General features: G+C 41.2%; 1 protein-coding gene across 7 annotated transcripts in view; it reads left to right on the top strand.

Annotated features, from left to right (window-relative positions):
- nfixa (nuclear factor I/Xa) overlaps nt 1-24,357 on the top strand; it is a 116,419-nt gene that overhangs the window by 27,046 nt on the left and 65,016 nt on the right. For 6 of the 7 annotated variants that reach the window (XM_053615553.1, XM_053615547.1, XM_053615551.1 and 3 more), the window contains one exon: nt 21,250-21,781. In XM_053615553.1, the coding sequence (XP_053471528.1) occupies nt 21,250-21,781 (532 nt within the window). Of the gene's footprint in view, nt 1-13,516; nt 20,319-21,249; nt 21,782-24,357 lie in introns of those variants that run through there. The other variant, XM_053615550.1, reaches the window with a different exon arrangement.

Genomic DNA, 24,357 nt, shown 5'->3' with positions numbered 1-24,357 from the left:
AAGAGAGTGTGTGTTTGTGTGTGTGTGTGTGTGTTTGTGTGTGAGAAAGAGAGTTTGTGTGTCTTTAACGCACTTAACATTAATCTTGCTGATGTAGGCATTCCTGTGGTTCTCTCTCTCTCACTCTCTCTTGTTTTCGCTCTCGTTCTCTTTTCTGAGCGCTCGGCTGCCGCAGGTTGCAGCACAGCGCGGAAATAAAACGAGGAATGCAGAACGATTAAACGTGCAGTTGTGCTGCCGTTGCAGGAACGTGTGAAGAACAGTTAAACGCGGGGATTGCAGCGTAATACTACGGTGGTTAAAACCTGGAAACTGGTGTTGCTAGGCAACCAGTTGATGCGGAAGATATGGCGCGTGGGCTAGATAACGGCCGAGGCTAGCGGAAGAGTTAGCTAGCGTAATAGTTGCGGACAATGTAAAAGCGGTGTGACAGAAAATAAGACCCGCACACACACGACTGTCGACGTCAATGGTTTCCTCAGAGAACTTTCCTTAATATGACGGGAATTGCGCTATAATTAAACTTAGCGTTAGCGTGAACTAGCCGAACGTTTTACTGAGAAATGTCAACTTAATAGTGTCACAACTGTCTTAAAAAAGTAGTAAACGCTACAGAAAGAAAGTGCTCAGCAAACTTCAGCCAGCAGTGCGTACAAACTAGTAACAGTGCTCATTTGTTTGCTTAAATAGCGGAATGCAGCTATTTGTGTGCTAAGTGTCAAATATTTTCCACAAATCTTTTTTTAAAAATCCTTTCTTTTTTTACCAGAAACGTGAAGTGATCCTGGAATGAAGGCGAGCGTCGGGAATATAACGTGTAAACTTGGTTTTAGTCAGAAAATTTACCTCAGGAACTTCTGAGATGATGAATACTACAGTTTTTGACGCTAGTCTCTCGTTAGCTAGCCATAAAAACCTTTACGAGCGCTTGATTGGTTTGAAATAATTAGCTTTAGCTGAATATGGTGAGTTCGTCAACAATTTGCGGAACTTTTTAGGAATAAAAAGCAGCGCTACGCGTATACAGTAAGCACGGGCTAGTTAGCTAGCGCGTATGTGTTATGTCTCATATATGAACAAAGACAGAGGGCACAGTGATAGTGGAAACAGGACAGAAATGTCAGGAATATCCACATTTTCCTCAGATACATGTCGGAAATTGCTAAGAAATGACTCCATACAAGTAAAATGGCACTTTTTTTTAAACGCTTAGCTTCAGAAGCAAACCGAACCTCTGTGGAATTAGCCGTATTAGGAAACATCGACTTGACATGATAATCTGTGAACTCAGAGAGCTGTCAGAAAAATTTCAGCTTCCAGAGTTACACAAGAGAGCCGTTCTTATGGAGTCTTCTTGTAAACACGTTGGACGCACTCGGGTTCTGTCTGAATGCATCATTTTGCACATTCGCCACCCCTCTATATAGAATTGCACAGATGTGATTATAGCTCGGTGGCAGCGTGCCAGATGTCGTGCTTCATTCCCCAGCTATGTGTGTTTAGGTACGTGTGTGTGTGTGTGTCCAGCCGCACTTCTGCGTTATGTGTGTTTAGACTGCCTTTCACGGAGGTGGTGAAATCCAGACACTAACCTGAAGGCACCGTGCCGTTAGCAAGTGGAACTCTGCCAGGTCCTCGCTGAAGCCGCTACTACGGAAAACCCAGAGGGACAAAATTAAAAAGGATGTGTGAAGTGAAGTAACATGGCTGGGACTTTTTTTTTTTTTTACTATTGTTTGCGTTGTGGGACATGTTCTCCTGACAGATCAGTGAAGCAAGAACGTCAAAAACTGGGCCAGTTGGGACAAGGTCAAGGCTAGTTGGGACCTGCATGCTGCTGTCTCATTTGCATGGTTGCTATCCTCAAAAGAAACCGGTTTTAATTAAACAAGTAAAGGAAACAAAGGAATGTGATGAGTTCTTCAAGTAGGGCATGCCCCTGTTAACCAATCACTGGTATCTGACATCATCAGCGTGGCACACACTTTTCCCGCTCCGGGTTGAAAATTCCCTCGAGGTTTTAAACAGGAAAGCTTCGGTGTAGCTTTGTTTTTTCATTTCACAAGCTTTGTTTTGTTTAAGGTATGGAGACATTCATTATGTTTGGGTGGAGTCGACCCTTTAGGCCACTTTCACACTTGTTTCTCAACCGCTAGGTTATGTGTAATCCTATTCAAAGTAAAGTGGATTGCGCTCACACTTGAGCACTTCCAGAAAGTTTTCAGAAAACTGTTGAGTAATGTGAAACACACTTGGGGGGGGAATAAAAAAACACTCACAATAGAAACCCTCATAGAATTTATAATGGGTTTAATGGTTATAATGGGAATTGTATTGGTTTTAATGGAAACTGTAATGGTCATTGTGGATCTCTACTGGTAATTTGTTGCCTTCTATTGGTGGCATGTTATGTCGAGTGGATACCGTTATGGACCAATAATGGTAATGGTTTCTATTGGTTCTGTGATGGTTTCTACTGGGGTTTATCCAGCAGTTGGGGTGCATGTGAGGAAAAAAAACATGGAGAACAAAGTGTGGGTGAAAATAAATGTTTTGTTAATCTAAACAAGACTGTCTTGTCTTTTCAATATTCCAACTAAAAATGAGTGCTTGTCTGTTTTGGGGACGTTCACTGGGACACGTGTGTGATAGATACAGCAAAGACTAACAACCTCCTCATCACCAGAGTTCAATCTTTATTTCATCTGCATTACTGAAAAGAATAAATCAAATACTACTGGTACGGGGCGGCTGTGGATCGGGTGGTAGAGCGGGTTGTCCACTAATCGTAGGGTTGGCGGTTCGATTCCCGGCCCACGTGACTCCACATGCCGAAGTGTCCTTGGGCAAGACACTGAACCCCAGGTTGCTCCCGATGGCAAGTTAGCGCCTTGCATGGCAGCTCTGCTACCATTGGTGTGTGAGTGTGTGTGTGTGAATGGATAAAAGCGCTATATAAGTGCAGACCATTTTCTGGTAATCGAGTTGTTATGGTTACAATATGCAGTTTAAAAAAAAAAAAAAAAAAAGAAGCCAAATGTGAAAGTAGTCTTAAAAGTTTTTAATGACTATCATTACCTCAGCTAGATTTGTCTTATCTAGCTCAGCTCGCTAAATCTCTTCAGAACAGATCGACAATAAGTAACGTCATTTGAAGCAAGTGTAATCTCGGCAGTCTAGCGGATGCCTCCTAATGAACATCAAAACAAAAGCTGCTCAGACCCCATGCTGCTCACGAAAATAATACTTGCAATAAATGTGTAAACGATTCTGAGGCTTGTGGCCAGATAGGTGTACAATAAGTATCAGACACACTGTGAGCCATGGGCAGAGGCTTATGTCTGTGTATTCTGCGTGTGCTAAACAATGCCAAACAAGAACACACCGGCGTATTGTGTTTCTCTCGGTGTATTTGTACATGTAACTGATATAAATGAATAGGTCGAAGGCGTTACGTTGGTTAAAAAAAAAAAAGAAAGAAAAGAAAAAAGAAACCTGGGACTTGACTTGACTTTGGCTTGTTGACTTGGGACTTGATATATAATACATGAGACTCGTTTTGATACTTCAGGCTAAAAGACTTGGACTTGCTTATACTTGCAAAATGTTGACACCTTTGCAGTGAGTTTTGGGGCGATTCGTGACTCATTCTAGCACTAAGAGTTTTTGTTTCAGCGTTTCGATGAGTGAGGTTCAGCTTTATTATATTCAAGGTGAAGATCTGCGCAGGTTTCAGTCAGCCATTCATCTTCAGTAACTGCTTTATCCTGGGAAGGGTAATGGTGGATCTGGAGTGTATCCCGTGAGGCGGGAATACCTCCTGGATGGGACACCGGTTCATCTCAGGGCACCGTGTATATTTACTCATTCACACCTAAGGGCAGGTTAGTGTAGCTACCTACAGCTTGCCTTTGGAAGGAAACCAGAGAACCTGGAAGAAACCCATTTGGACACGGGGTGTCCATGTGGGTTTTCATCATGCTCTCCAGTTTCCTCCAACTCCCCTGAAAACAGTGCTAGTTTTCCTGGGATAGGATCTGGAATTCACCGTAACCCTGCGCAAGATAAAGACGAATGAATGAATGAATGAATGAATGAATGAATGCGTATTTGGTTTTCTATCCAGCAAGCTCACGATTCTGGGATGAACAAACTGCTGTTTTTCGAATGTAATAGTGTTTAATGGACTTGTCATTGCTGCTTCCCTGAAGAGTTACTACTGAAGAATTTTGGCAAAGCCAGAGGAATTATCTGGAATTAGACTCTACACCCCAGCAACATGGATTGTTCCAAGAAGAAGTAGCCAAGGGAGTGGAACGTGGCGCTAGGACATGGAGACGTTAGTGTGTAGAAGACCAGGGATTGCTACTGTAGCTAATGTGTAGCCATGTAAAGATATCACCCTTTCCCTGCAAGGCTTTTCCTTTCTACCTCGGATCCATTACCGTCGGCCTACGTTCGCTATTCAGAATTAGCTCACGGGTTTATCCACCGATGCTAATATCCACTGGTTAGCCTTAGCAACTCACTAGCTGTTTGGCTAGACTCTTTTTCCGTTATTGTGTCTGGAAGCGTACACCCGGGCTCGTAACCATGATACGCACGTATCGGGTTTCTTAGCGGGAAGTGAAGGAATGCTAAGCATATTATCCTGCTTAGGGGTGTTACGGGTTGCCATGTCCTGTCAGGGAGAATATGAACTGGATTTAACTTCGGCGTCCCCTCAGCACTCTCCTCTTAAATCAAGTCCATATAACGTATTTGTCTCGCGTAATTGCCGGATATCAGTTTGAGTCCTCACTATACTGCACTCTAACCGCTTTCTATCCTGCCATGAGTTATGGGATTTTTTTTTTTTAAAGACGCATGTCTGTGGCTTTTCAGCACCCAGGTGTGTATATGTATATGTGCGTGTGTGGGTGTGTTTACGTTCAGGATAGAGTCATTTCCTCTATTTGAAAAGCTCGCTTTCCGCTTTCCCTCTGGAATGCATCTGTCACCAAGGAACATTAGTAGATTTTTCGCACTTAGGTGCGTGTTCAAGCATATGCGCTGTTAGCAGATATTTTGGGTTTCAACCGAGCAGTAATAGAGGATCCATTTATACCAGCAATCAGACCTGTGATTAGACGCGTCAACCAGTACAGGTGGAGTAGACACTGTCCGATCACTGACGCGTCAACTTCAAAACAGACTTTTGCAGTGTTTCTCAGTGCACAGGAGTGTGTTGTGCTGGACAGAGTGATGCTCACACACACAGCCACAAACAGTCTGGCAGGAACGATTTACTTTCACATTTACTGCCGTTCATCTGCCAGAGACTTTACTCCAGAGAGTGACAGCAGAGGCAGAGTCGAGGCAGAGTCGAGGCAGAGTCAAGGCAGAGTCGAGGCAGAGTTGAGCCTCAGCACAGAGCTGCTACAGAACTGCGAACGATCCTGTAGTGCAGCCACACACACTTTCTACCAAATCCTCTCTCTCTCTCACTCATTCTCTCTCACTCTCTCTCACTCTCTCTCTCACTCTCTCTGTCTCTCACTCACTCTCTCTCTCTCTCTCATTCACTCACTCACTCACTCTCTCTCTCTTGCTCACTCACTCTCTCTCTCTGTCACTCACTCTCTCATTCTCTCACTCTCTCTCACTTACTCTCTCACTCACTCTCTCACTTACTCTTTCACTCACTCACTCACTCTGCCACTCACTCTCTCTCACTCACTCTCTCACTCTCTCGCTCACTCTGTCTCTCACTCACTCTCACATTCACTCACTCACTCACTCACCCTCTCACTCACTCACTCTCTCACCCTCTCACTCTCTCTGTCACACACTCACTCATTCACTCACTCACTCTCTCTCTCACCCTCTCACTCACTTACTCACCCTCTCACTCACTCTCACTCACGCACTCACTCACTCATTCTCTCACCCTCTCACTCACACGTACTCTCTCACACATTCACTCACTCACTCTCTCACTCACTCAGTCACTCTCTCACTCACTCTCACCCACTCACTCTCACTCTCTCACCCTCTCACTCACTCACTCTCTCACACTCTCAATCACTCACTCACTCACTCACCCTCTCACTCACTCACACTCTCACTCACTCACTCACTCACTCACTCACCCTCTCACTCACTATTTCACTCCCTCACTCACTCACTCTGCTACTCACTCTCTCACCCACTCACACTCACTCTCACTCACTCACTCATTCACTCACTCACTCACTCTCTCACCCTCTCACTCACTCACTCTCTCACCCTCTCACTCACTCACTCACTCACTCACACTCTCACCCTCTCACTCATTCATGTACTCTCTCACTCATTCACTCACTCACTCACTCTCTCACCCTCTCACTCACTCACTCACTCACTCATGTACTCTCTCACTCATTCACTCACTCACTCACTCTCACTCTCTTGCTCTTCTTTTCAATTAATCCTACATATGAGGCTAAAAATATTGTGAAGTTCTTTCTTTCTTTCACATGTATTTATTTTTGTTCTTTCTTTCCTTTCTTTCACTCGCATGTCCATCTTTTCTTTCTTTCTTTCTTTCTTAAAAATTCTCACTCCTTTATTTTCTTCTTATTTACTGTTTCCTTGTTTTACTTTCCTTCCTTCCTTCCTTTCTTCCTTCTTTCTTAAAAAAAAAACAGCACTAAAGAATGAAGAAGTTTATGATACAGCCAGCATTGCACAGTGGTTAGGGAGAAACCACAGAATTGACCTTTGACCCTGAGTAATATAACCCCATGTATATTTTTATTTTATGGGTTATGACAAATTCACATGAAACAATTTAATTTAGGAAGAAATGGTTTGTGAAAGTGGCTGAAAGCTGTTTGAAGCTATGATATGCCGTGACAGCGGATAACTCTGTGTGTGTGTGTGTGTGTGTGTGTGTGTGTGTGTGTGTGTGTGTTGTTCCAGGTGTTTCTTACCCTCCTTGGCTCTTCTGCTAGCACTCTATTTGAATTTGTCAGAGCCGTGCTTTTGTGACCGAGGCGATTTCATTTCCGACACGCAGCTTTCGGCCTTTTGTCTTTTATAAATTGATGGGAGCGTTCTTCCCTACCGGGCTGTCTCTCTATTTCTCTCTCACTCACACACACACACACACACACACACAAAAACACACACACACTCATTCTCTCTTTTCATTCGTATTCTCTGACATGAAGCCAAGTCAGCTTGTGACGTGGCACCATCTTGAAGCAGCAGAGAGCTGTGGAGTACATGCCATTCTGTGTGTGTGTGTGTGTGTGTGTGTGTGTGTGTGTGTGTGCACGTGCACACTGTACATAAGGCTGCACAATGGCTAAAACGTTATTATTCCATCATTATTTTGCTTCATGTTAAAATAACAATTCTCCCAATTATTCAGACAATTAGAAAAAAAATAGGTTTTATCGCGCTTTATAATTTTAAAGGTGCAATAGTGCAACATAAAAACATAAAAACAACAACAACAACAATGGATTAAGCCATGGCCTTAGCAAAAGTGTATAAAGACCCTGAGAAAACCCGTTTGGAAAGCTGACTCCCGGTTCAGAAAGCACGTTTGTGTATGGATGCGCCTCCTCTCGTCATTTCATAGACACTACAGTACACAGGCCACCTAAGATCCTGGGGGCGGAGCTTCATGAACACAGGTGGGAATCATTCAAATGTCGAACCCACCTAACCGTCAGAGACCATGAAATAAAAGAGATTAATCTTAACTGATGCACCTTTAAATGAACAAAAGAGGACATTTTTAGCGGTGATGATGATGATGATGATTACGGGCCTCGTTCAGGGATCTAACAGCGGCTCGCTCATAGGATTCAAACTCACGACCTTCACGCCACTATCCGAGAAAACGAACCACGTGAGCATGAATCCACGTAATTCAACTACTACCAGTCTATGATTTTACTCTATACTGATGACTACTTTAGAAGCGGTTTATAACGTGAGCTTTTTAAACTGAGTACCGAATGTGAGAGTGCATGATGAAGCCAGTACCGGTGATTGCACAGCGGTCACTAGGGAAATGCAGAATGTAAGACATAACAAGGAAACATCCAAGTGCATGAGGGGTCTTAATTGGAGAGAACCACACAAGACAGACAGAGAGAGAGAGAGAGAGAGAGAGCGGGAGAGAGAGCAGATGATCTGGTGCTGCTGTCACCCACAGAAGAAGGTCTACCGCAGCATCTAGACCTGCTGCACACCTTTTGTGAGACAGGGGCTCTGTCAATTAACCCCAAAAAAGAGACTAAAATAACGATATTCCAAAAAAGACCAACATCATAACTTCAAATTACACAACATGGCCCTTGAACACGCTCAGAACGGTATGAACATCGACGACACAGGAAACGTCAATAAGGCTGCGAACTCGCGTAGATCTTCTTGAGCTCTGTGTCGTCTCATGTGGTTAGTGTGCTGTTTTATGTAGCGCCGTGGTCCTAGAGGAACGTCGTTTCGTTTCACGGTGTGCTGTACCAGCTGTATATGGTTGAAATGACAATAAAACCACTTGAACTTGAACGTTGAACGACCTGAGAGGAAAAGCACAAAGAGCTTTTTACGCTGTTAAGAAGAATATCAAAATTGATATCCCGATCAGAATCCGGCTGAAAATCATTCCCACCGCGCTCTACGGCTGCGAGGTCTGGGGTCCGCTCACAAACCAAGAGTTTAACGACCAATACGGACGCAAAAATATAAACGTATACTACGAGTACAATGAAAAGCTCCAAATAGTACCTGCAGAGCAGAATTAGGACCCGCTAATAATTAAAATAAAAAAAGCGTGACTCTCCATCACGAAGCGCCGAGATACCAAGCTAACCCCAGAGAGAAGCCTCCTCAGCGAGCTGGTCTTAGAGCTGACTTGACAATCCAAAACATGTCCAGCCAAACCCCAGAATAACAGCCCAGACAGACCAAATCAAACGATTAAACCACAAAAAGAATATATAAATATCTAAAAACGCTGGACAGGAGCAACAGATCTGTAAAGTAAATGAGAACGTTATCTGTCCCTAAACAGAGAATATGAACTGGCAGGACACCTGAGAACAGTGACCGACCCTAAACTAAGAAAAGTCCCGACCATGTACAGACTCGGTGAACACAACCTCGCCATAGAGACGGCCACACACACACACACACACACACACACACACACACACACACACACCTGGCTACCAAAAGAAGACTAACTGCCCACTAAATGTAGTGGAAACAGAACTTTTTAAGAATTTTTCACCAACATGCAATAATTATACACACTTTAGGGAAACATTATTTCCCCATTTCACAATCCATGAAAAAAGACTTCAATCTGATGCCATAAACTCCCACACCTGCTCGGAGCAACCTCAGCAAGCTCCAGCCAAGTCTGGTCACAGGACCACGGACCGCACAATAACATCAACACTGTAAAAATATACAGAATGCTCAGACAAATCATTGTGTATTTTCTTCTTCTTTTATTGCTATTATTCTATCAAACTTTAAAAAAAATTTAATTGCGTGTGAATGTGTGTAAATGTGTATGTGTGTAATTTAATGTTACCAATGCTCTGGCAATGTAAAGTCTTTTACCGTGCTAATAAAGTGACTTAATTCTTGACTCTTGAGAGAGAAAGTGAGAGAGTTGGCTGGAGTGTAGACTTGTTTTGATGACGCTGTCTGGTGTTTTTTTTTTTTTTTTTTTTTTTTTTTTTAAATGACATCCTTTGTAGCATGTTGCTTTTGATCAAATTCACTGTTCCCTCATTGGCATGACTGCAAAATGTGCTAAAGTTCTGCGCGTTCAGATTCACCTGCGATCTCTTAGCGCTACAGAGACCCTTAATTCCTTACGTTATTTAAATGAATATTCAGCAAACGTTCCGAAAAGTTGCGCGTAAACGCCTTCGCAGGCCAAACCGAACTGTACAATTTTTGCCGCGTTTACAAGAGTTTCAGGATTTTGTTTTTACTCACGTGAAAACTGAAAGAAAAAAAAAAGAAGAAGAAGAAAAAAAGGTAAAGCGACAGAGAGCTTAAAAATGACAACATGGCTACTAAACGATGAAAGAGCACGTCGTAATTGCGGCGTGTGCGAAATTTTCCAGTAACGCAGCTCAGCCATTGCTGCTACACACCACCATACATACAGTAACTTTTCCTCCTTTTAAAAGCCACCGTTACTACTTATTTACTTATTTACCGTCATTTACTTAATAGGAAATGAACGACTCGTCTAATTTCTTCTAATTCATGGATTTGTCTTGGTTTGATTTCTTTCAAATCCTTAATAGGAAGCAACCGAGGTTCACAAGCGTCTCATTGAACTAGCCGGTTCACGAGGTTCGCACGAGTCAGTCTTCTTATATGTAAATCTGCGTAACTTCAGGAGCGCTTGTAGAATACGAATATTTTCGACGTATTCCACATATCTTTTATGTAAATGCTCCCGCGAATGATATTACGAATACATTTGTTCGCGTCCAGCTCGATCAATGAAGCCCAATGTGTCCATATTATGAAGATTTTAAACAGACACCTTAATAAGTGATTTATTACCACTAATTAAGTGATTTTTTTTAAAAAAAAGTCATTATTTGAAGTTCTCTACGCGAAATCCAGGACCTTCATTAAATCCAAATCCACACCAGAATACACACACTTAGAACTGACCTAGAGCGCTCGCTCGTACAGTACCAGAGAGAGAGGATTATTGCTTTATTGGCCAGCCATAGGTTCCAGTTTTGTTTTGTTTTTTCCAATTTAAAGGTGCAGTTAGTGTTTTGGTGAACGTTAGCTGACGAACAAATCCGAACAAATATGGCACCTTCATTAGGCGCTAGTGCAGGACTGGAAGTCACTAGAAGTCCTGTCTTTAGCACTAGCCTTTTAAGCTAGGTGTGTGTGTGTGTGTTATGGTGTGGCGTCGGAACTGAGTGACGGCGCTGGCTTTATTTTTGAAAATAGCGCCAGCTAACTTCGACCAAAACACTAACTGCACCTTTGAAATATTTGGGCTAATAATCCAGACTCGCAGCTTCATCTAACCTCGTGCTCATGGTGTCTTCCTGTCACTCACTCTCTCCGTCACCTATAAACACACTCACACTCACATTCTGTTATCAAGCCTGTTCTTTCTCTAATAAAACATCTTTATTAGAGATGTGTGTGTGTGTGTGTGTGTCTGTGTGTGTGTACTCACGTGTAGCTTGCAGTAATTCACTTTTATAGTGATATAATTAAAACCCGACCACATGGTGTGACCCCTGTGGGTTTGTGTGTGTGTGTGTGTGTGTGTGTGTGTGTGTTTGTTGGATTGTTATCAGTGTGATCTTTGTACCGAAAACGCCCGTTAGGTACACAAAGTGAATTCGTCTGTTTGGTGAATGGACTGCCTTGTTAGTGTTTGTGAATGGATGGGAGGACTCTTGTGTGTAAGTGTGAGTGTGTGTGCATGGTGAATTTAGTTTTGTCCGTGCGTGTGCGTGTGTGTGTGTGTGTGTGTGTGTGTGTGCAGGAGTGAGGGTTTTAAACGTTAAAGGAACAGGTAAAAGAACCAAAATAACGTCATTCCGGTTTTCCGCTACGGTCGAAATCTGAGAGGCGGGGCTTAGGAAGAACGATAACCAAATGGAGGCAGAACTGTTACTTGTTAGCTAAACGAGTCTCACGGCTACTAAAAACTACAGAAGCAAACTTCAGACCCCCGACGTGGCTATTTCATTTCTCCTCGGATATGGAAAGTGCAGGTGCATACCTCCTCCCTTTATAAATACGCTATATCAAAATATCATTTGACTGCAGGAATGTTAAATAGTGTCTGACAGGATCAGGATCAGGGTGCTGCTGAAGGATAAGTGTGGAGAGAAAGAAGAAGGAAAGTCGAGATAAAGGGCTGGGGAGGGGGGGGGGGTGGAGGGAGAGAGAAGGAGAGAAAGAGGAGGAAGCTGGTGCTCGATTTGCATAAAGTACGGGGCACGGTGCCCACTGGAGGAGAAGGGTTGGCACTCGGCCCTGCAGACTGGCACAGGAGGAAGAAAATAATGAAAGAAAGACAGCGAGAGAGGGAGAGAGACAGTATGTATGAGAGCGGCAATCAAGAAAGAGAGAGAGAGAGGCTGCGGGGAGGGAAAGACACAGAAAAGCAAGAAGGAGAGAGTGGCAAATGTGCTTCATTAGGGCATGTTTTGTTTAGACGGCAGCATTATTATTACTTCCTTAACACCAGTCGAATCCCCGGCCATCTGATACTTCTCGTACGCATCGCACCGTTAGCTTTCCTGTACTTCATTTCATTGCCTGGGCATTGAGTTGATCAATCAATCTACCATTGATGAGTTCACTTCATTAGGCAGCATGTGGTGCCCGGCTGCTTCTTTCACCATTACAGTGTGGGTGCCAGGGTGCCTACTGAACCTCCAGTGACCGGCTCGAGACTCGAGGCCTCACTCTGTGTCTGCCTCAATAGTTCAAATTCAGTTCACTTAACGCGAACAAGCTTTAGTGGCCATGTTGAATGTAAATATAATAACCATGGTACCAGTAAACATACTAGATGTACAAAACAATGTCAGAATGATGAAGAATCTTAGAAGAGGCGTTCTTGGTTTCCTAATGTAGAGGATATCAAAAAGTTTGCAGCCAGGGACTACTTTATGTATAAAATAAATTCCACGGACCTTAACTGAGAATTTATTTTACAACCAAGGTCCAACTATTCAAATATTAGACTCATTAGTTAAACGTGTACAATAATGTTTTGGCTGTTTATTAAATCCATAGAGCTTTTTATTCATCAACTTTTCACCATTAGGTCCAAATTGACCTTATTTATATACTTGTTTTTGAGTTATTAAAGCTTCTTAACCAATTAAACCGGCTAATAGCTATAAAAACATAATAAATATAGTAGCTTTGATAATGTTGAGTTTGAACCAGCGTAATAAAATGCAAAAACGTAAAAAACGTCGAGGACCTCATATGCTTCACGGACCCCATTTAGAGAACCCTAAAGAGCCTAATTGTAGATGGTATGTATGTATGTATGTATACAAAAAAGAACTGAATAATCATCATCCACTTGCCTATAAATGTTAGCAATGTGAGAAAGTGCTGGGAAATGATTCTTTAGCTCTTTGCTAATTCGAACGGACTGAAATTCGTACGGATTGGTTCCTTCATAAAACCAAAACAAATAAATGATTCCTCAGTGTCATCACGTTGAAGATGCGTTTCTGAAAGCTTTTTATTCTTTAGACACTGATAGCCTGTATTGAAAAAATATCTTGGACAGTTAGCTTGTGTTAGCTAACCAAAACTCCAAAAGATGTAGTGTGTCCCAAATTACATCCTATACACTATATACTTATACTATGCACTATACACTCTGCCGTCTAGTGTATGAATTTTAGAAGGGTAGTAACGTGTCAAATGGCACACTTTCGGTATTGTACTAACCGGAAATATGTGCTGTTTCCCGGTCGAGGGCAAATTACGTCAAACGCCCGTAATGCCACGGCGCTAGCATTAGCGAACTAGCCAAACAGATAACAAAAACGAATTGGTACATTTTACCGTTTGTGCTATTGTTTCCTTTTATGTCCAACCAGACCCTCAGTCACCGTCAGACGGCGGCGTAATCGTCTCCGCAGGCGAATTTTGCTTGCGCAACTTAAAATCGACGTACTAAGTCACGGTTATGGCTGCTGTCAATATAAACAGCCATTTCTTTTCTTTTTTTTCGTTCAGCATCTGAGCCTGATATAGCCCCTTCTCATCCGCTACGTAAGGAAAGCTGCGACCGTTGTGCGTATGAAGTGTCCATCATCCCACACTTCGTTTTTTTCCCCTCAACGAGTGCATCATCCGGGAACTCAAAGTGGCCTACACTTTGTTTTTTGGGGTGTGAACACACTGAATCGCACTATTTATACTACAAAATGGCGTAGAATGTTACACAAGTGTGCGATTTGGGATGCACTACCAGACTATGACGCAAGGTTTTGCCTATAGCCTGAAAGATGTATATACTGTTTCGCATTTTTCAGTGTATAGTGTCCTTATTTTTCACTTTTGTAGTGTCCTGTTGTTGGTGGACCTACATTTACCTCAGCCTTGTGTGTAAGGATATAGCTAAAGCAATGTGATCTCTCTCTCTCTCTCTCTCTCTCACACACACACACACACACACACACTGAAATATTACTGTATGTTTACAACATGGTGTCTCCGTGCTAATATTCTCTCTAAACTCCAGAAACAGTGATGTGATTTTTGGAATAATAGGCCCCCCCCCCCAAGTTTAATTTGCCCAGTGTGTGTGTGTGTGTGTGTGTGTGTGTGTGTGTGTGTGTGTGTGAAAAAGAGAGCGAGAGAGAAAGACGCTAGCTCAACAGCTAAAAATGGCGCCTGAAGCAGTAAAGCCTTTTACAAGTGTATCAAAATAACAAATCGAGACGTTGCTCATAAAATATAAGTCACTGGAAAAAAAAATAAAAATAAAAAATAAAAAAATTTACGGACAGCCGAAGTTCTACAAGCTACCATCTGTATCTTAACATAATTAAATATAGCCTAAAATATTAATTACAGACTAAACATGAAGGCGAACATTAAGACTAATTAACCTCTAAGTGTTGTGTAAATATGATTAGGCTAATCAGCGCTAATGAGGTACAGTAGGCTAGCTAAATGAAACAATCTGTCATGCCCTCTTTTTCTCTTTTAAGCTATCTATCTATCTATCTATCTATCTATCTATCTATCTATCTAATGTATAATTAGCTAATAAAATGCGCGAGTGCGTGTGTCAGGTTTGAACAGTTAGTTTTGTTTGGGCAATTTCAACTCTTTTAAATGCATTTTTAGGACAAAACAAAAACCCTAGATGTTTTGTTAGACAGTTACAGAAAAAAAACATGTTTTTATATAACAAAACGGTTTTATACAGGCTGAAAAAAAAAAAAAACACCCGCGCATTTATGTCTGAAAAAAAATGTGTTTTTTTTTTTTTCGGCTTAAAGGGTCAAAAATGAACTAATGCGTCTCTTCTTAAACTCTAATATATCTGTATGATTAAAAGCAAACGGTGTGCTCAACAGTGTGTGTGTGTGTGTGTGTGTGTGTGTGTGCGTCTACTTTTTTTATTATTATTATTATTCTTTCTAGAGCTTTCAGTGTTTCTAAGCTTTTTATTTGTAAGCCTACGTTTTGTTCATTTTAATAATAATAAAAAAAATTAATCTGCCTTAATGAGGTTAAAGAGAATAAAACCCTAAACTAATGAACGTTTTATTATTTACTCTGTTGGGTAAATATGAAAGATGGAACAACTTCAGACTAGTTTATTGCCATATACGGCCTTCCTTTTTATTTATTTATTAATTCTTTTAAAAAAAAAAACCCAACTTTTTATGTTTTTATGATTGGATTTTTGTGTCTCAAATTTTCTCTCATAACAACAAACAAACAAACAAATAAACAAAACAAAAAAAAAAAACCGCGGTGAGGTGTTTATTCATGAATCTGTTGGAAATCCCAGGCTCAATAGACAGGCCTAACTGTATTAGTGTATTATGGTTTTGTTTTAGTGTGGAGTTAGAACTATCTTGCAGTTATTTCTGGCCTGTTGGTGGAATTTTACATTTAATCTACTGTATTTTTCATCACTTTTACTATAATAAAAAATAAAAACATAGCTTCATGTTTAAATTCTGTCTTAAAACGTGGCTTTGGATACAGTCTAATCTCGCAGGCGAATATAAATCTCCATGTACAGACCTATAGGCTGGTGTTTGTATGGCTTTTTGTGTTTATGAATGTTTAAGGGGATAAATATGTGTTTATTGTTATAAATATAATATGAAGGCAACTGGATTGGAGTCCGCGCGCTGTGTTAGACTTGGCCGAGCGCGTGCTGGGGAAAGGGTTCACGCTCGTGCGGGTCGCCTCGCGCTTCACTGAGCCGTTGTTCTGTTCTACGAGTTTAAATTTCTTGTCTCTAAAACAGCAAAAACAAACCAACAAACAAATAGATATATATATATTTTTTTCTTTCCAGTGACCCGTGTAGGCCAAGTAGGTGTTTTTTCACTTCTAGTCACTCCTCATGCAGAGGTTTTTGTGTCGCTCTGGCTGTGTGTGTGTGTGTGTGTGTGTGTGAGAGAGAGAGAGAGAGAGAGAGAGTGTGTTAGCCAGTTAGCTTCTGAGGTAACGGACAAAAATACTGGCGGTGATTCAACTGTTTGTTTGTTTGTTTGTTTGTTTGTTTTATTATTATTTATTTTATTAGCGAACCATTTCAGTAATTTATGTAATATAAATATTCTATTTTATTTCAGGACATCTTTATTGGGTACACACATTCACACATCCTTAATGTGCTCGGTTATACAGGCCTTCACAAACTGACCGTTATTATTATTATTATTATTATTATTATTATTATTATTATTTAAATAAATGAATAAATAACGGTCAAAACGGCTGAATTGGTGTTAAATACACTAACATTAATCAAAACTAGTCAGCACAAAAAGGTTTATAAACTGTGATAAATGTCTTTAATATTCAGGTTTAACATACATTTTAATGTTTTTTTTTGTTTAAAAACAAAACAAAAACAATAGAAACCCTCATAGAATTTGTAATGGTTATAATGGGAATTGTATTGGTTTTAATGGAAACTGTAATGGTCCCTGTGGGTCTCTGCTGGTTATTTGTTGCCGTCTATTCGAGGCATGTTATGTCTAGTGGATACCGTTAAGGACCAGTAATGGTAATGAGTTTAATGGTTAGCTGATGGTTTGTAATGGTATTTGTAATGGAAACCTTTGTTTTTTTGTTTTGTTTTGTTTTGGTTTTTTTTCAGCAGGGGAGGACCAACTAAATATAGACTAATAACTAATATATTTGTTGTGGGCCTGATTACTTTAGACAAGAGTCCATGGACTCTCTGGTCAGTCAATGCTGGCCGAAACCAAGAAGAAGCAAAATATTATCTACAGGAGCAATTTTATTGACGTTTTATTTTTGATGACCGTTTGAAATTTTCGAATTACCTGACGTATTGATTTGCTTCGAATTGGAGGCTCGCACCATTACTATGTCTGACAGAAGAACACTGAAGAAGTCTTGAATTGTATTTCTTCTTGTTGTTGTTTTGTTGTTGTTGATTTTTTTGTTGTTGTTGTTGTTGTTTGTTGTATTTTTGTAGTTAAAATACAGGATTTAACGATAACGACTTAGGATTTGGGAATCCGTAGTAGTGAAGACTGTAGAGTCCCAGTCTTCAACAAACCACCACCATCATCATGATTCATTTACATTTCTGGTACGAAAAACCACACACATAAACACACACACACACACACACACGTACGTTAATGCCACACCTACAACTACACCTAGAAGTCTAACTCCAACCTTATCCCCAGTAATCAAAAGGAAATCTTGTAATCCTAATGGTGACCAGCCAAACGTTACAACAAAGACAAAACTATCAGATGTTCCTGTTCTTGTGCGGACATTTAGTCTCCACCAAAATCTAGACACACACACACACACACACACACTCAGGGAGCCGTCTGTACCGACTCTTTCTAATTTCCGCATTGCGTTTTGTGTCTCTAAAGAGGCCACTGTAGCGGTGCTCTGTAGTGGAGTGGAGATAACACGGGCTTCATGAATATACTCTGACGATACGGCAAATAAATATATCATATACTCGAAGACATTTCCAAAATGGACCAGGATTTAAATGCTGTTAAGGAATGGGTCATTATGTTACACTATTAAGCTTAGGATTTGCTGCACTTAGTGTAATATAATGATTTAAATGTGAATTGTGGTCAGTATACAGTATACGACATGAACACGTACTTCAAAGTCGATGTTCCTTATCGGTAGTTGTTTATATTAACGTTTAAAAATCCTTCCATCTCTGCTATAACAGTACAGAAAAGTGTACTGTGTTATATCATATCACAGTATCGGTCGCCTGATCTTATCATTTTCACCCCCCCCCCCCCCGCCCAAGAGGATTTTTAGGTACAACTTAAGTCATGTGAACTGTTCTGAAAGGTAACGTGGATATCGTCGTATGCAAATACAAATACATTTAAAAAAAAAAAAAAAATACAAATATTATTCTTTGCATACACTCTCTCTTAGATCTTCCAGTTGACAAAATGGAGCTTAAACGTGGCCACGCTAAAAAATGTAAATTTCACTGAAGATGAATTAGTGTAGAATTAGCTTTCTGATGATTGTGATGAACTTGTTGGTCTTTTGTTGTTTTTTTTTTTGTTTTTTTTTTTTACGCCAAGACGCGATACGGTGGCACCCTGAGATCACGGCATATGCCGCTTAAACTCGTCGTGGGGGAGATTTAGCTCCAGATTTAGATTAGATCTCCCAATTTGAGTCTTATGGTAGCAATTTGTGCGGTTCTGTAAAGCGGATTATCAGGTCACTGATGAACGAGGTCACCGCGAGAAAATAAATAAATAAACTGGCCAGTGGAAGTTTTGCGGCTAGAAAAATTAAAGACGTAAACCGAAATGAGTACACTGAAAAAGCTGGATCTCGAGAATGCATTTCCGTAGCTTAGTGTTATCATGGCATTATGTACAAAACTTCGCCTTAAACTACTCATAGCTGCAACTTGTTTTGTACTTCTAGTCGTGGGAGCTACAGAGGACGTGGCCAAATTTGTATTTGGACCTTAAACACTACTTTTCTATGACATATGGAACAAAAACATACCTGTACAGTGTTTCTGTGCACAATTAATGATTTGTCCGGTAAATACCATATCCGTCGTCCAGACCCGCGTGTGTGTATTTGTTGCGCGTGGAGTGTGTGTGAACGTGGTGGTGTTGGTGAGGAGTATTTGTCTGTGTGTCTCCCTGCTTCTTTGTTTGTGTGGTGGGTCTGAAGGCAGCTGCTGGTTTGGAGGGTCTGTAGGGATTTCAGCCCTGTGTGTTCACACACTGTTCCCATGCCAAGGCTTGCAGAGAGAGAGAGAGAGAGAGAGAGAGAGAGAGAATGGAGGGGGATTGAGGAAGGGATGGAGAAAGGGAGCGATATGGAGATGGATGAACCGGTTAGAGAGAAGTAGACTGGGATAGAAGGATAAGAAAGAGGAGTGGGTGAGTTTTGGGAGAGCGATGATGATGATGATGGTGGTGGTGGTGGTGGTGGTGATGGACAGCGTGTTCGGTGACGGATATGGATATAAGGAACAAGAGGGCAGGGTTAGAATACAGCCAAGGCGTCCGATTGGTCCGTGTGAAATTAATGATCTCTGGATTCAGAACTTGTTAATTTGGCAAAAGTGAAGCGCCGTCCCACTGACTGATTCGCATACTCTGCTCGTTTCCTCTCTCTCTGTCGCTTTCTATCTCTCCCTCCCTCCATCTCTCTCTCTCTCTCTCTCTCGCTCGCTCGCTCACCCTCTCCCCCTCTCTCCCACCCATTCAGGCCTCGAAGCGTGCGTATTGGTTGAGCATATTGGGAGACTCTGTGCCAAATAGGTGGGTTCAGCCCGGTGCTGGCACACTTTTGGGGCGATGGTTAGGCAAAGAACGTAGGGAGAGAGAGAGAGCGAGTCGGAGAGAAAAAAAAAAAAAAAAGGGGAGAAAGGAAAGCATCGGTCGGGTTTGCCAGCGCTCTCTCTCGCACGCTCTTCCAACAGAGATTCGGTCCTCTGTTGTGGGTTTTTTTTCCTGCTCTTCATTCGCTTTCTCGCTACCCCCCTCCTTGCTCGCTGTCGTCCTCTCTTTCCACTCTCTGTCTCTCTCTCTCTCTCTCTATCCTTGAATACAGAGCATATAGATCTGAACAGACGTCACTTGCCACTTTGCCAAACGATTTTTCTTATCTAACACTTTTTTAATGATTATATTCATCACTCCACTTTTTCTTTTTTTTTTTTTGAACGCAGTCTTTTTTGTGGCTGAGCTAGCAACATATAAAAACATTTCTCAACTTTTTTTTTCATGCTTTCCTTTCGCAGTTTGGCATATTAAAATTTTTGGCTCTTACCCTCCTCTAACACATTCACTCGAGGCAAATTTAGCTTGGCTTTTTTTCTTTTTTTTTTTTCTTCCCTCAACTCCTTCTTCTCTCTTATTGTCATTTTATTATTTCTTTTAAGGAAAATGACATTTATTTCTCCGGGTAGCGAGAATTAGGACGTGCGCTATTGACTAAAGCAAGGAGAGGACCTGCTCTGCATTTTCTGTTTGTTTGTTTATTTGTTTGTTTGTTTATCCTGAAGTTTATGATGAAAGTGCAAAATGGTAACTACCAAAGTTTTCTGCTTTTTGTGTGTTGCATGCGTTTGTTTGGTGATTGTGCAGTGTTAACACATTACAGTGTGTTGCATGTAAAAAAAAAAAAAACGAATAAATTACAGTATAAGATCAGTGTAAAAAAAAAAAAAAAAAAAGGGGAAAAGCTCAGTATTAAAACGATGAAGTGATTTTTGAATTGAGATTGATGCGCATTCTGGTGAAAACGCTAGATAGTGAAGAACATTACATTGCTGAGTGCACTTTATGAGATCGATTGAAATTTAGAAATGATGAAAACCCGAATAAAAATAAATCAAAATCTAGAAATGGACTGAACGTGGAAGGGAATAAAATGCAGAATTAAAATGAAGCTCAATCACAGTGAAGCATGACCGGTTTCAAAAATTCTTCAGAATATTATTTTTATGTTTTGATATAATCCGAGCTTAAATACCTGCCATCTTGTTATCTTCAAATCATGTGCATATTTCATGATTTGAAAAAAAAAAAAATGCGTTTTATTAAGATGACACGCTTGTGTTTTTCTAAACACTAATTTTAAATGAAAATTTTATTTGTTTCAAATTTCATTTACCACCGTTTGCGAGTGTTTAGATAAAATAGAATATTATTCAGTGTTTTTGAGATCGGAGTGACCCCGATTAAGTGTTAAAGATGTGTGTGTGTGTGTGTGTGTGTGTGTGTGTGTGTGTTGCTTAGCCCTGCGTCTCTCACGCACACACGCTCAGCTCTCTTTCGCAGATTGTTCATCCAAGCCACGCTCTCTTTCTCTCTCGCTCTCTCTCCCTCTCTCTCTCTCTCTCTCTCTGCCTCTTTTTTCTCTCCTTCGACTTCCATGCAGCACGATGTTAATTCCATCTCCCCCTCTCTCGTTCTGTTCCCTTCTCCCCCTCTTCCCCGCTCCTCCTCCGTCCAGGATGAGTTCCACCCGTTCATCGAGGCGCTCCTGCCGCACGTGCGCGCCTTCTCCTACACCTGGTTCAACTTGCAGGCACGCAAGCGCAAGTACTTCAAGAAGCACGAGAAGCGCATGTCCAAGGACGAGGAGCGCGCCGTGAAGGACGAGCTGCTGGGCGAGAAGCCCGAGATCAAGCAGAAGTGGGCATCGCGCCTCCTCGCCAAGCTGCGCAAGGACATCCGGCCCGAGTTCCGCGAAGACTTTGTGCTCAGCGTGACGGGCAAGAAGGCGCCGTGCTGCGTGCTCTCCAACCCCGACCAGAAAGGCAAGATGAGGCGAATCGACTGCCTGAGGCAGGCCGACAAGGTGTGGAGGCTCGACCTGGTCATGGTGATCCTGTTTAAAGGCAGCCCGCTGGAGAGCACAGACGGAGAGCGGCTCGTCAAGTCGCCGCAGTGCTCCAACCACACCCTGTGCGTGCAGCCGCACCACATCGGCGTCTCGGTCAAAGAGCTCGACCTCTACCTGGCCTACTTCGTCCACTCGCCAGGTCAGTCCAGGACACGCCAAACATCACAACACACACAAAGCACCGAGGAGAAGCTTTTCATGCTCATGCTCCCTCCACCATTCTTCTACATCTACACACACATACATGTACATTACAGGATAAAAAGTGCGACACCTATCTAAGACCACCTAAGTCTTTTTAATGAGCACGATGTCTACTTTAACCAAACGTTACTCTGATATACTGGACTTTAGGAGAAGTCATCACACGCAGTTTGTTCAATGGTAAAAGAGTTGGGATTTCCTGGAGAACACAACTGAGGCATCAAGAAAAGCAAAAACAGGCTAACGATCAGTTACACAACATATTGTAATAACGCCATAGTTACATTCTCATGTAATTATTTAAACAGGGGTTTAGGAATTACATTTAATAACCGGCCAGAAATTTAGCATTGTCATGTGACCTCTTATTTCTTTCTCTGTCAGGTATTTTAATTTATTTCAGGACGTTCTAAATAGAACAGTTATTGAGAGAGAGAGAGAGAGAGAGAGAGAGAGAGAGATGCAAGTAAACTCAGAAAAATATCCTAATTTAACACGACTGATCACGTGTACACTCATCACAAACGTTCTACTGCATCTTTAATATGAGAACCTTGAGCGTGCAGTATAACGTATGATAAACTTTTACACCGTAAAGGTCGATAAAAATAAAGAAAGAAAATAAAGATGAAGAACAAATTACAAACAAATAACGTTATATATCATTTATGTTCAAATGTTAGAAAGTTATTATTGCTTTTTAAGCTTTTTTTTTTTTTTTTTGGCCTGGTTATATTTCAGAAATATTTTTATAGACTTCACAACACACACACACACACACACACACACACACACACACACACACACACCCCAAAACAAGCAAAACACACACCTTTTAACGTCCTAATGTCTGTCATTAGAGAAACCCGGGCCGAGTTTTTTTGCGGCTTCATTATTAGAGCAGTTCTCATCTGATCTCATACACCGAGTTTGTCAATGAGGTTTTAAAAGGATGCTGTGTGTGTGTGTGTGTGTGTGTGTGTAAGAGAGAGAGAGAGAGAGAGAGAGAGAGAGAGCATTCTGTAGTAATTGGCTTAATACCGCTATGTTGTGTGTAGTAAGTGGCCGGTCTCCCAGTCACAGCCCGCAGTCTCGCTGGCAGTGTATTATAGAACTGTGTGTGTGTGTGTGTGTGTGTGTGTGTGTGCGTGTGGGCATTGGTGTGGTGCGCTCTCAATTATTCACTGCCAAATATCACTGCTCGTGTTCACCACCATGGATACAGTGTCATGTTTTTTTGTATGTGTGTGTGTGTGTGTGTGTGTGTGTGTGTGTTCGAGTGTGAGTATTTATATTTTATAATCAACTTTTATATCGCAACAGACAGACGTTTATCCGAGGCGTTCATTCGTAACCGTGGCCATTCCCGCGTCCGATCACACTGCACCGATCTCGCTCAGAGATCTTTGTTCCCCCGCTTTATTATTAATCATTTTTCACGTTTACTCCACAACAACGGAGACACAACAGAATAGCCGTGTGACAATAACGGATATAGAACGCGCACGGTGACATCGTGTACATTTGGTCTGTACGGGAGTGAGCGATACATGATCGTCATATCCTTCCGTGATACAGTGTACATAGCTATTGCAGGGTTTATTTTCGTGCAGGTTAAATTTGGAGCAACCCGCTAAACCGTGAAGATCAGATTTCAGGAAAGTGCATCGTGACGGTTTGTCATGAGCGTTACGTAACGGCTCTGTCTCATTTCACACATTTTGCCTTATTGTCTCAATTTGGGAATAAGAGCTCGAAAAAATGTCCATTATGGGATACACACTCGTCCTTTGGGCTTTTACGTATTTCTTTATTTTAGTGGTTCGTTTGTTTACTGTTTGCTTTCAGGAATGTCTATGGAATAAATAATTATTAACAATTGATAATGCTCTGTGAAACTGAGCGGATGATAACGTGCTAAGAATCTACATTTGTAGAACCACTTTTTCTTTTTCCAGTACTGATCCCGAAGCGTCGAGTATATTTTTAGGATACCCGTCGAATATATTTTTCTTTCATATCTACGTAGCTTGTTTTATTCAGCGAGTCTTCTGCACATTAATACTGATTGACACCGCAAATATGACAAATGTAATGAAGTACAAGGGCGAGTCCGATGAAAAGGTTCAAATGGAATCTTTCCAGAAGAATCCAGACATTTTGTTGTTGGTTTTTTTCGTTTGTTTTTTTTCCAGAACACTCGCACTGAACACAATGGAGATTATGTATCTTTAGAAAAAAATAAGAATACACCTTTTTGCAAATAACAATGCAAAAGAAATATTTAAAGTTTCAATTGTATTGTATAAATATAATACAAATCAGTCCTAACAAAAACAAAAAAAATACAATCTTTATATATAAACATTTCTAATTGGAAGAAAATATATTCAATGTAATATTTTCAATTCCAATCTTTTCTGTTTGTTACAGAATCGGATCAAGTTCATTCTTTTATTTTTCTCCAATATCTGATGTACAGGTTTTTTTCTTTGCTAGTATCATACTGCT

The sequence above is a fragment of the Ictalurus furcatus genome, chromosome 26 (genome assembly GCF_023375685.1).
Source record: "Ictalurus furcatus strain D&B chromosome 26, Billie_1.0, whole genome shotgun sequence".
NCBI lineage: Eukaryota > Metazoa > Chordata > Actinopteri > Siluriformes > Ictaluridae > Ictalurus > Ictalurus furcatus.
Note: the sequence above shows the minus strand (reverse complement) of the source record. Positions and strands in the feature narration are given on the sequence as shown.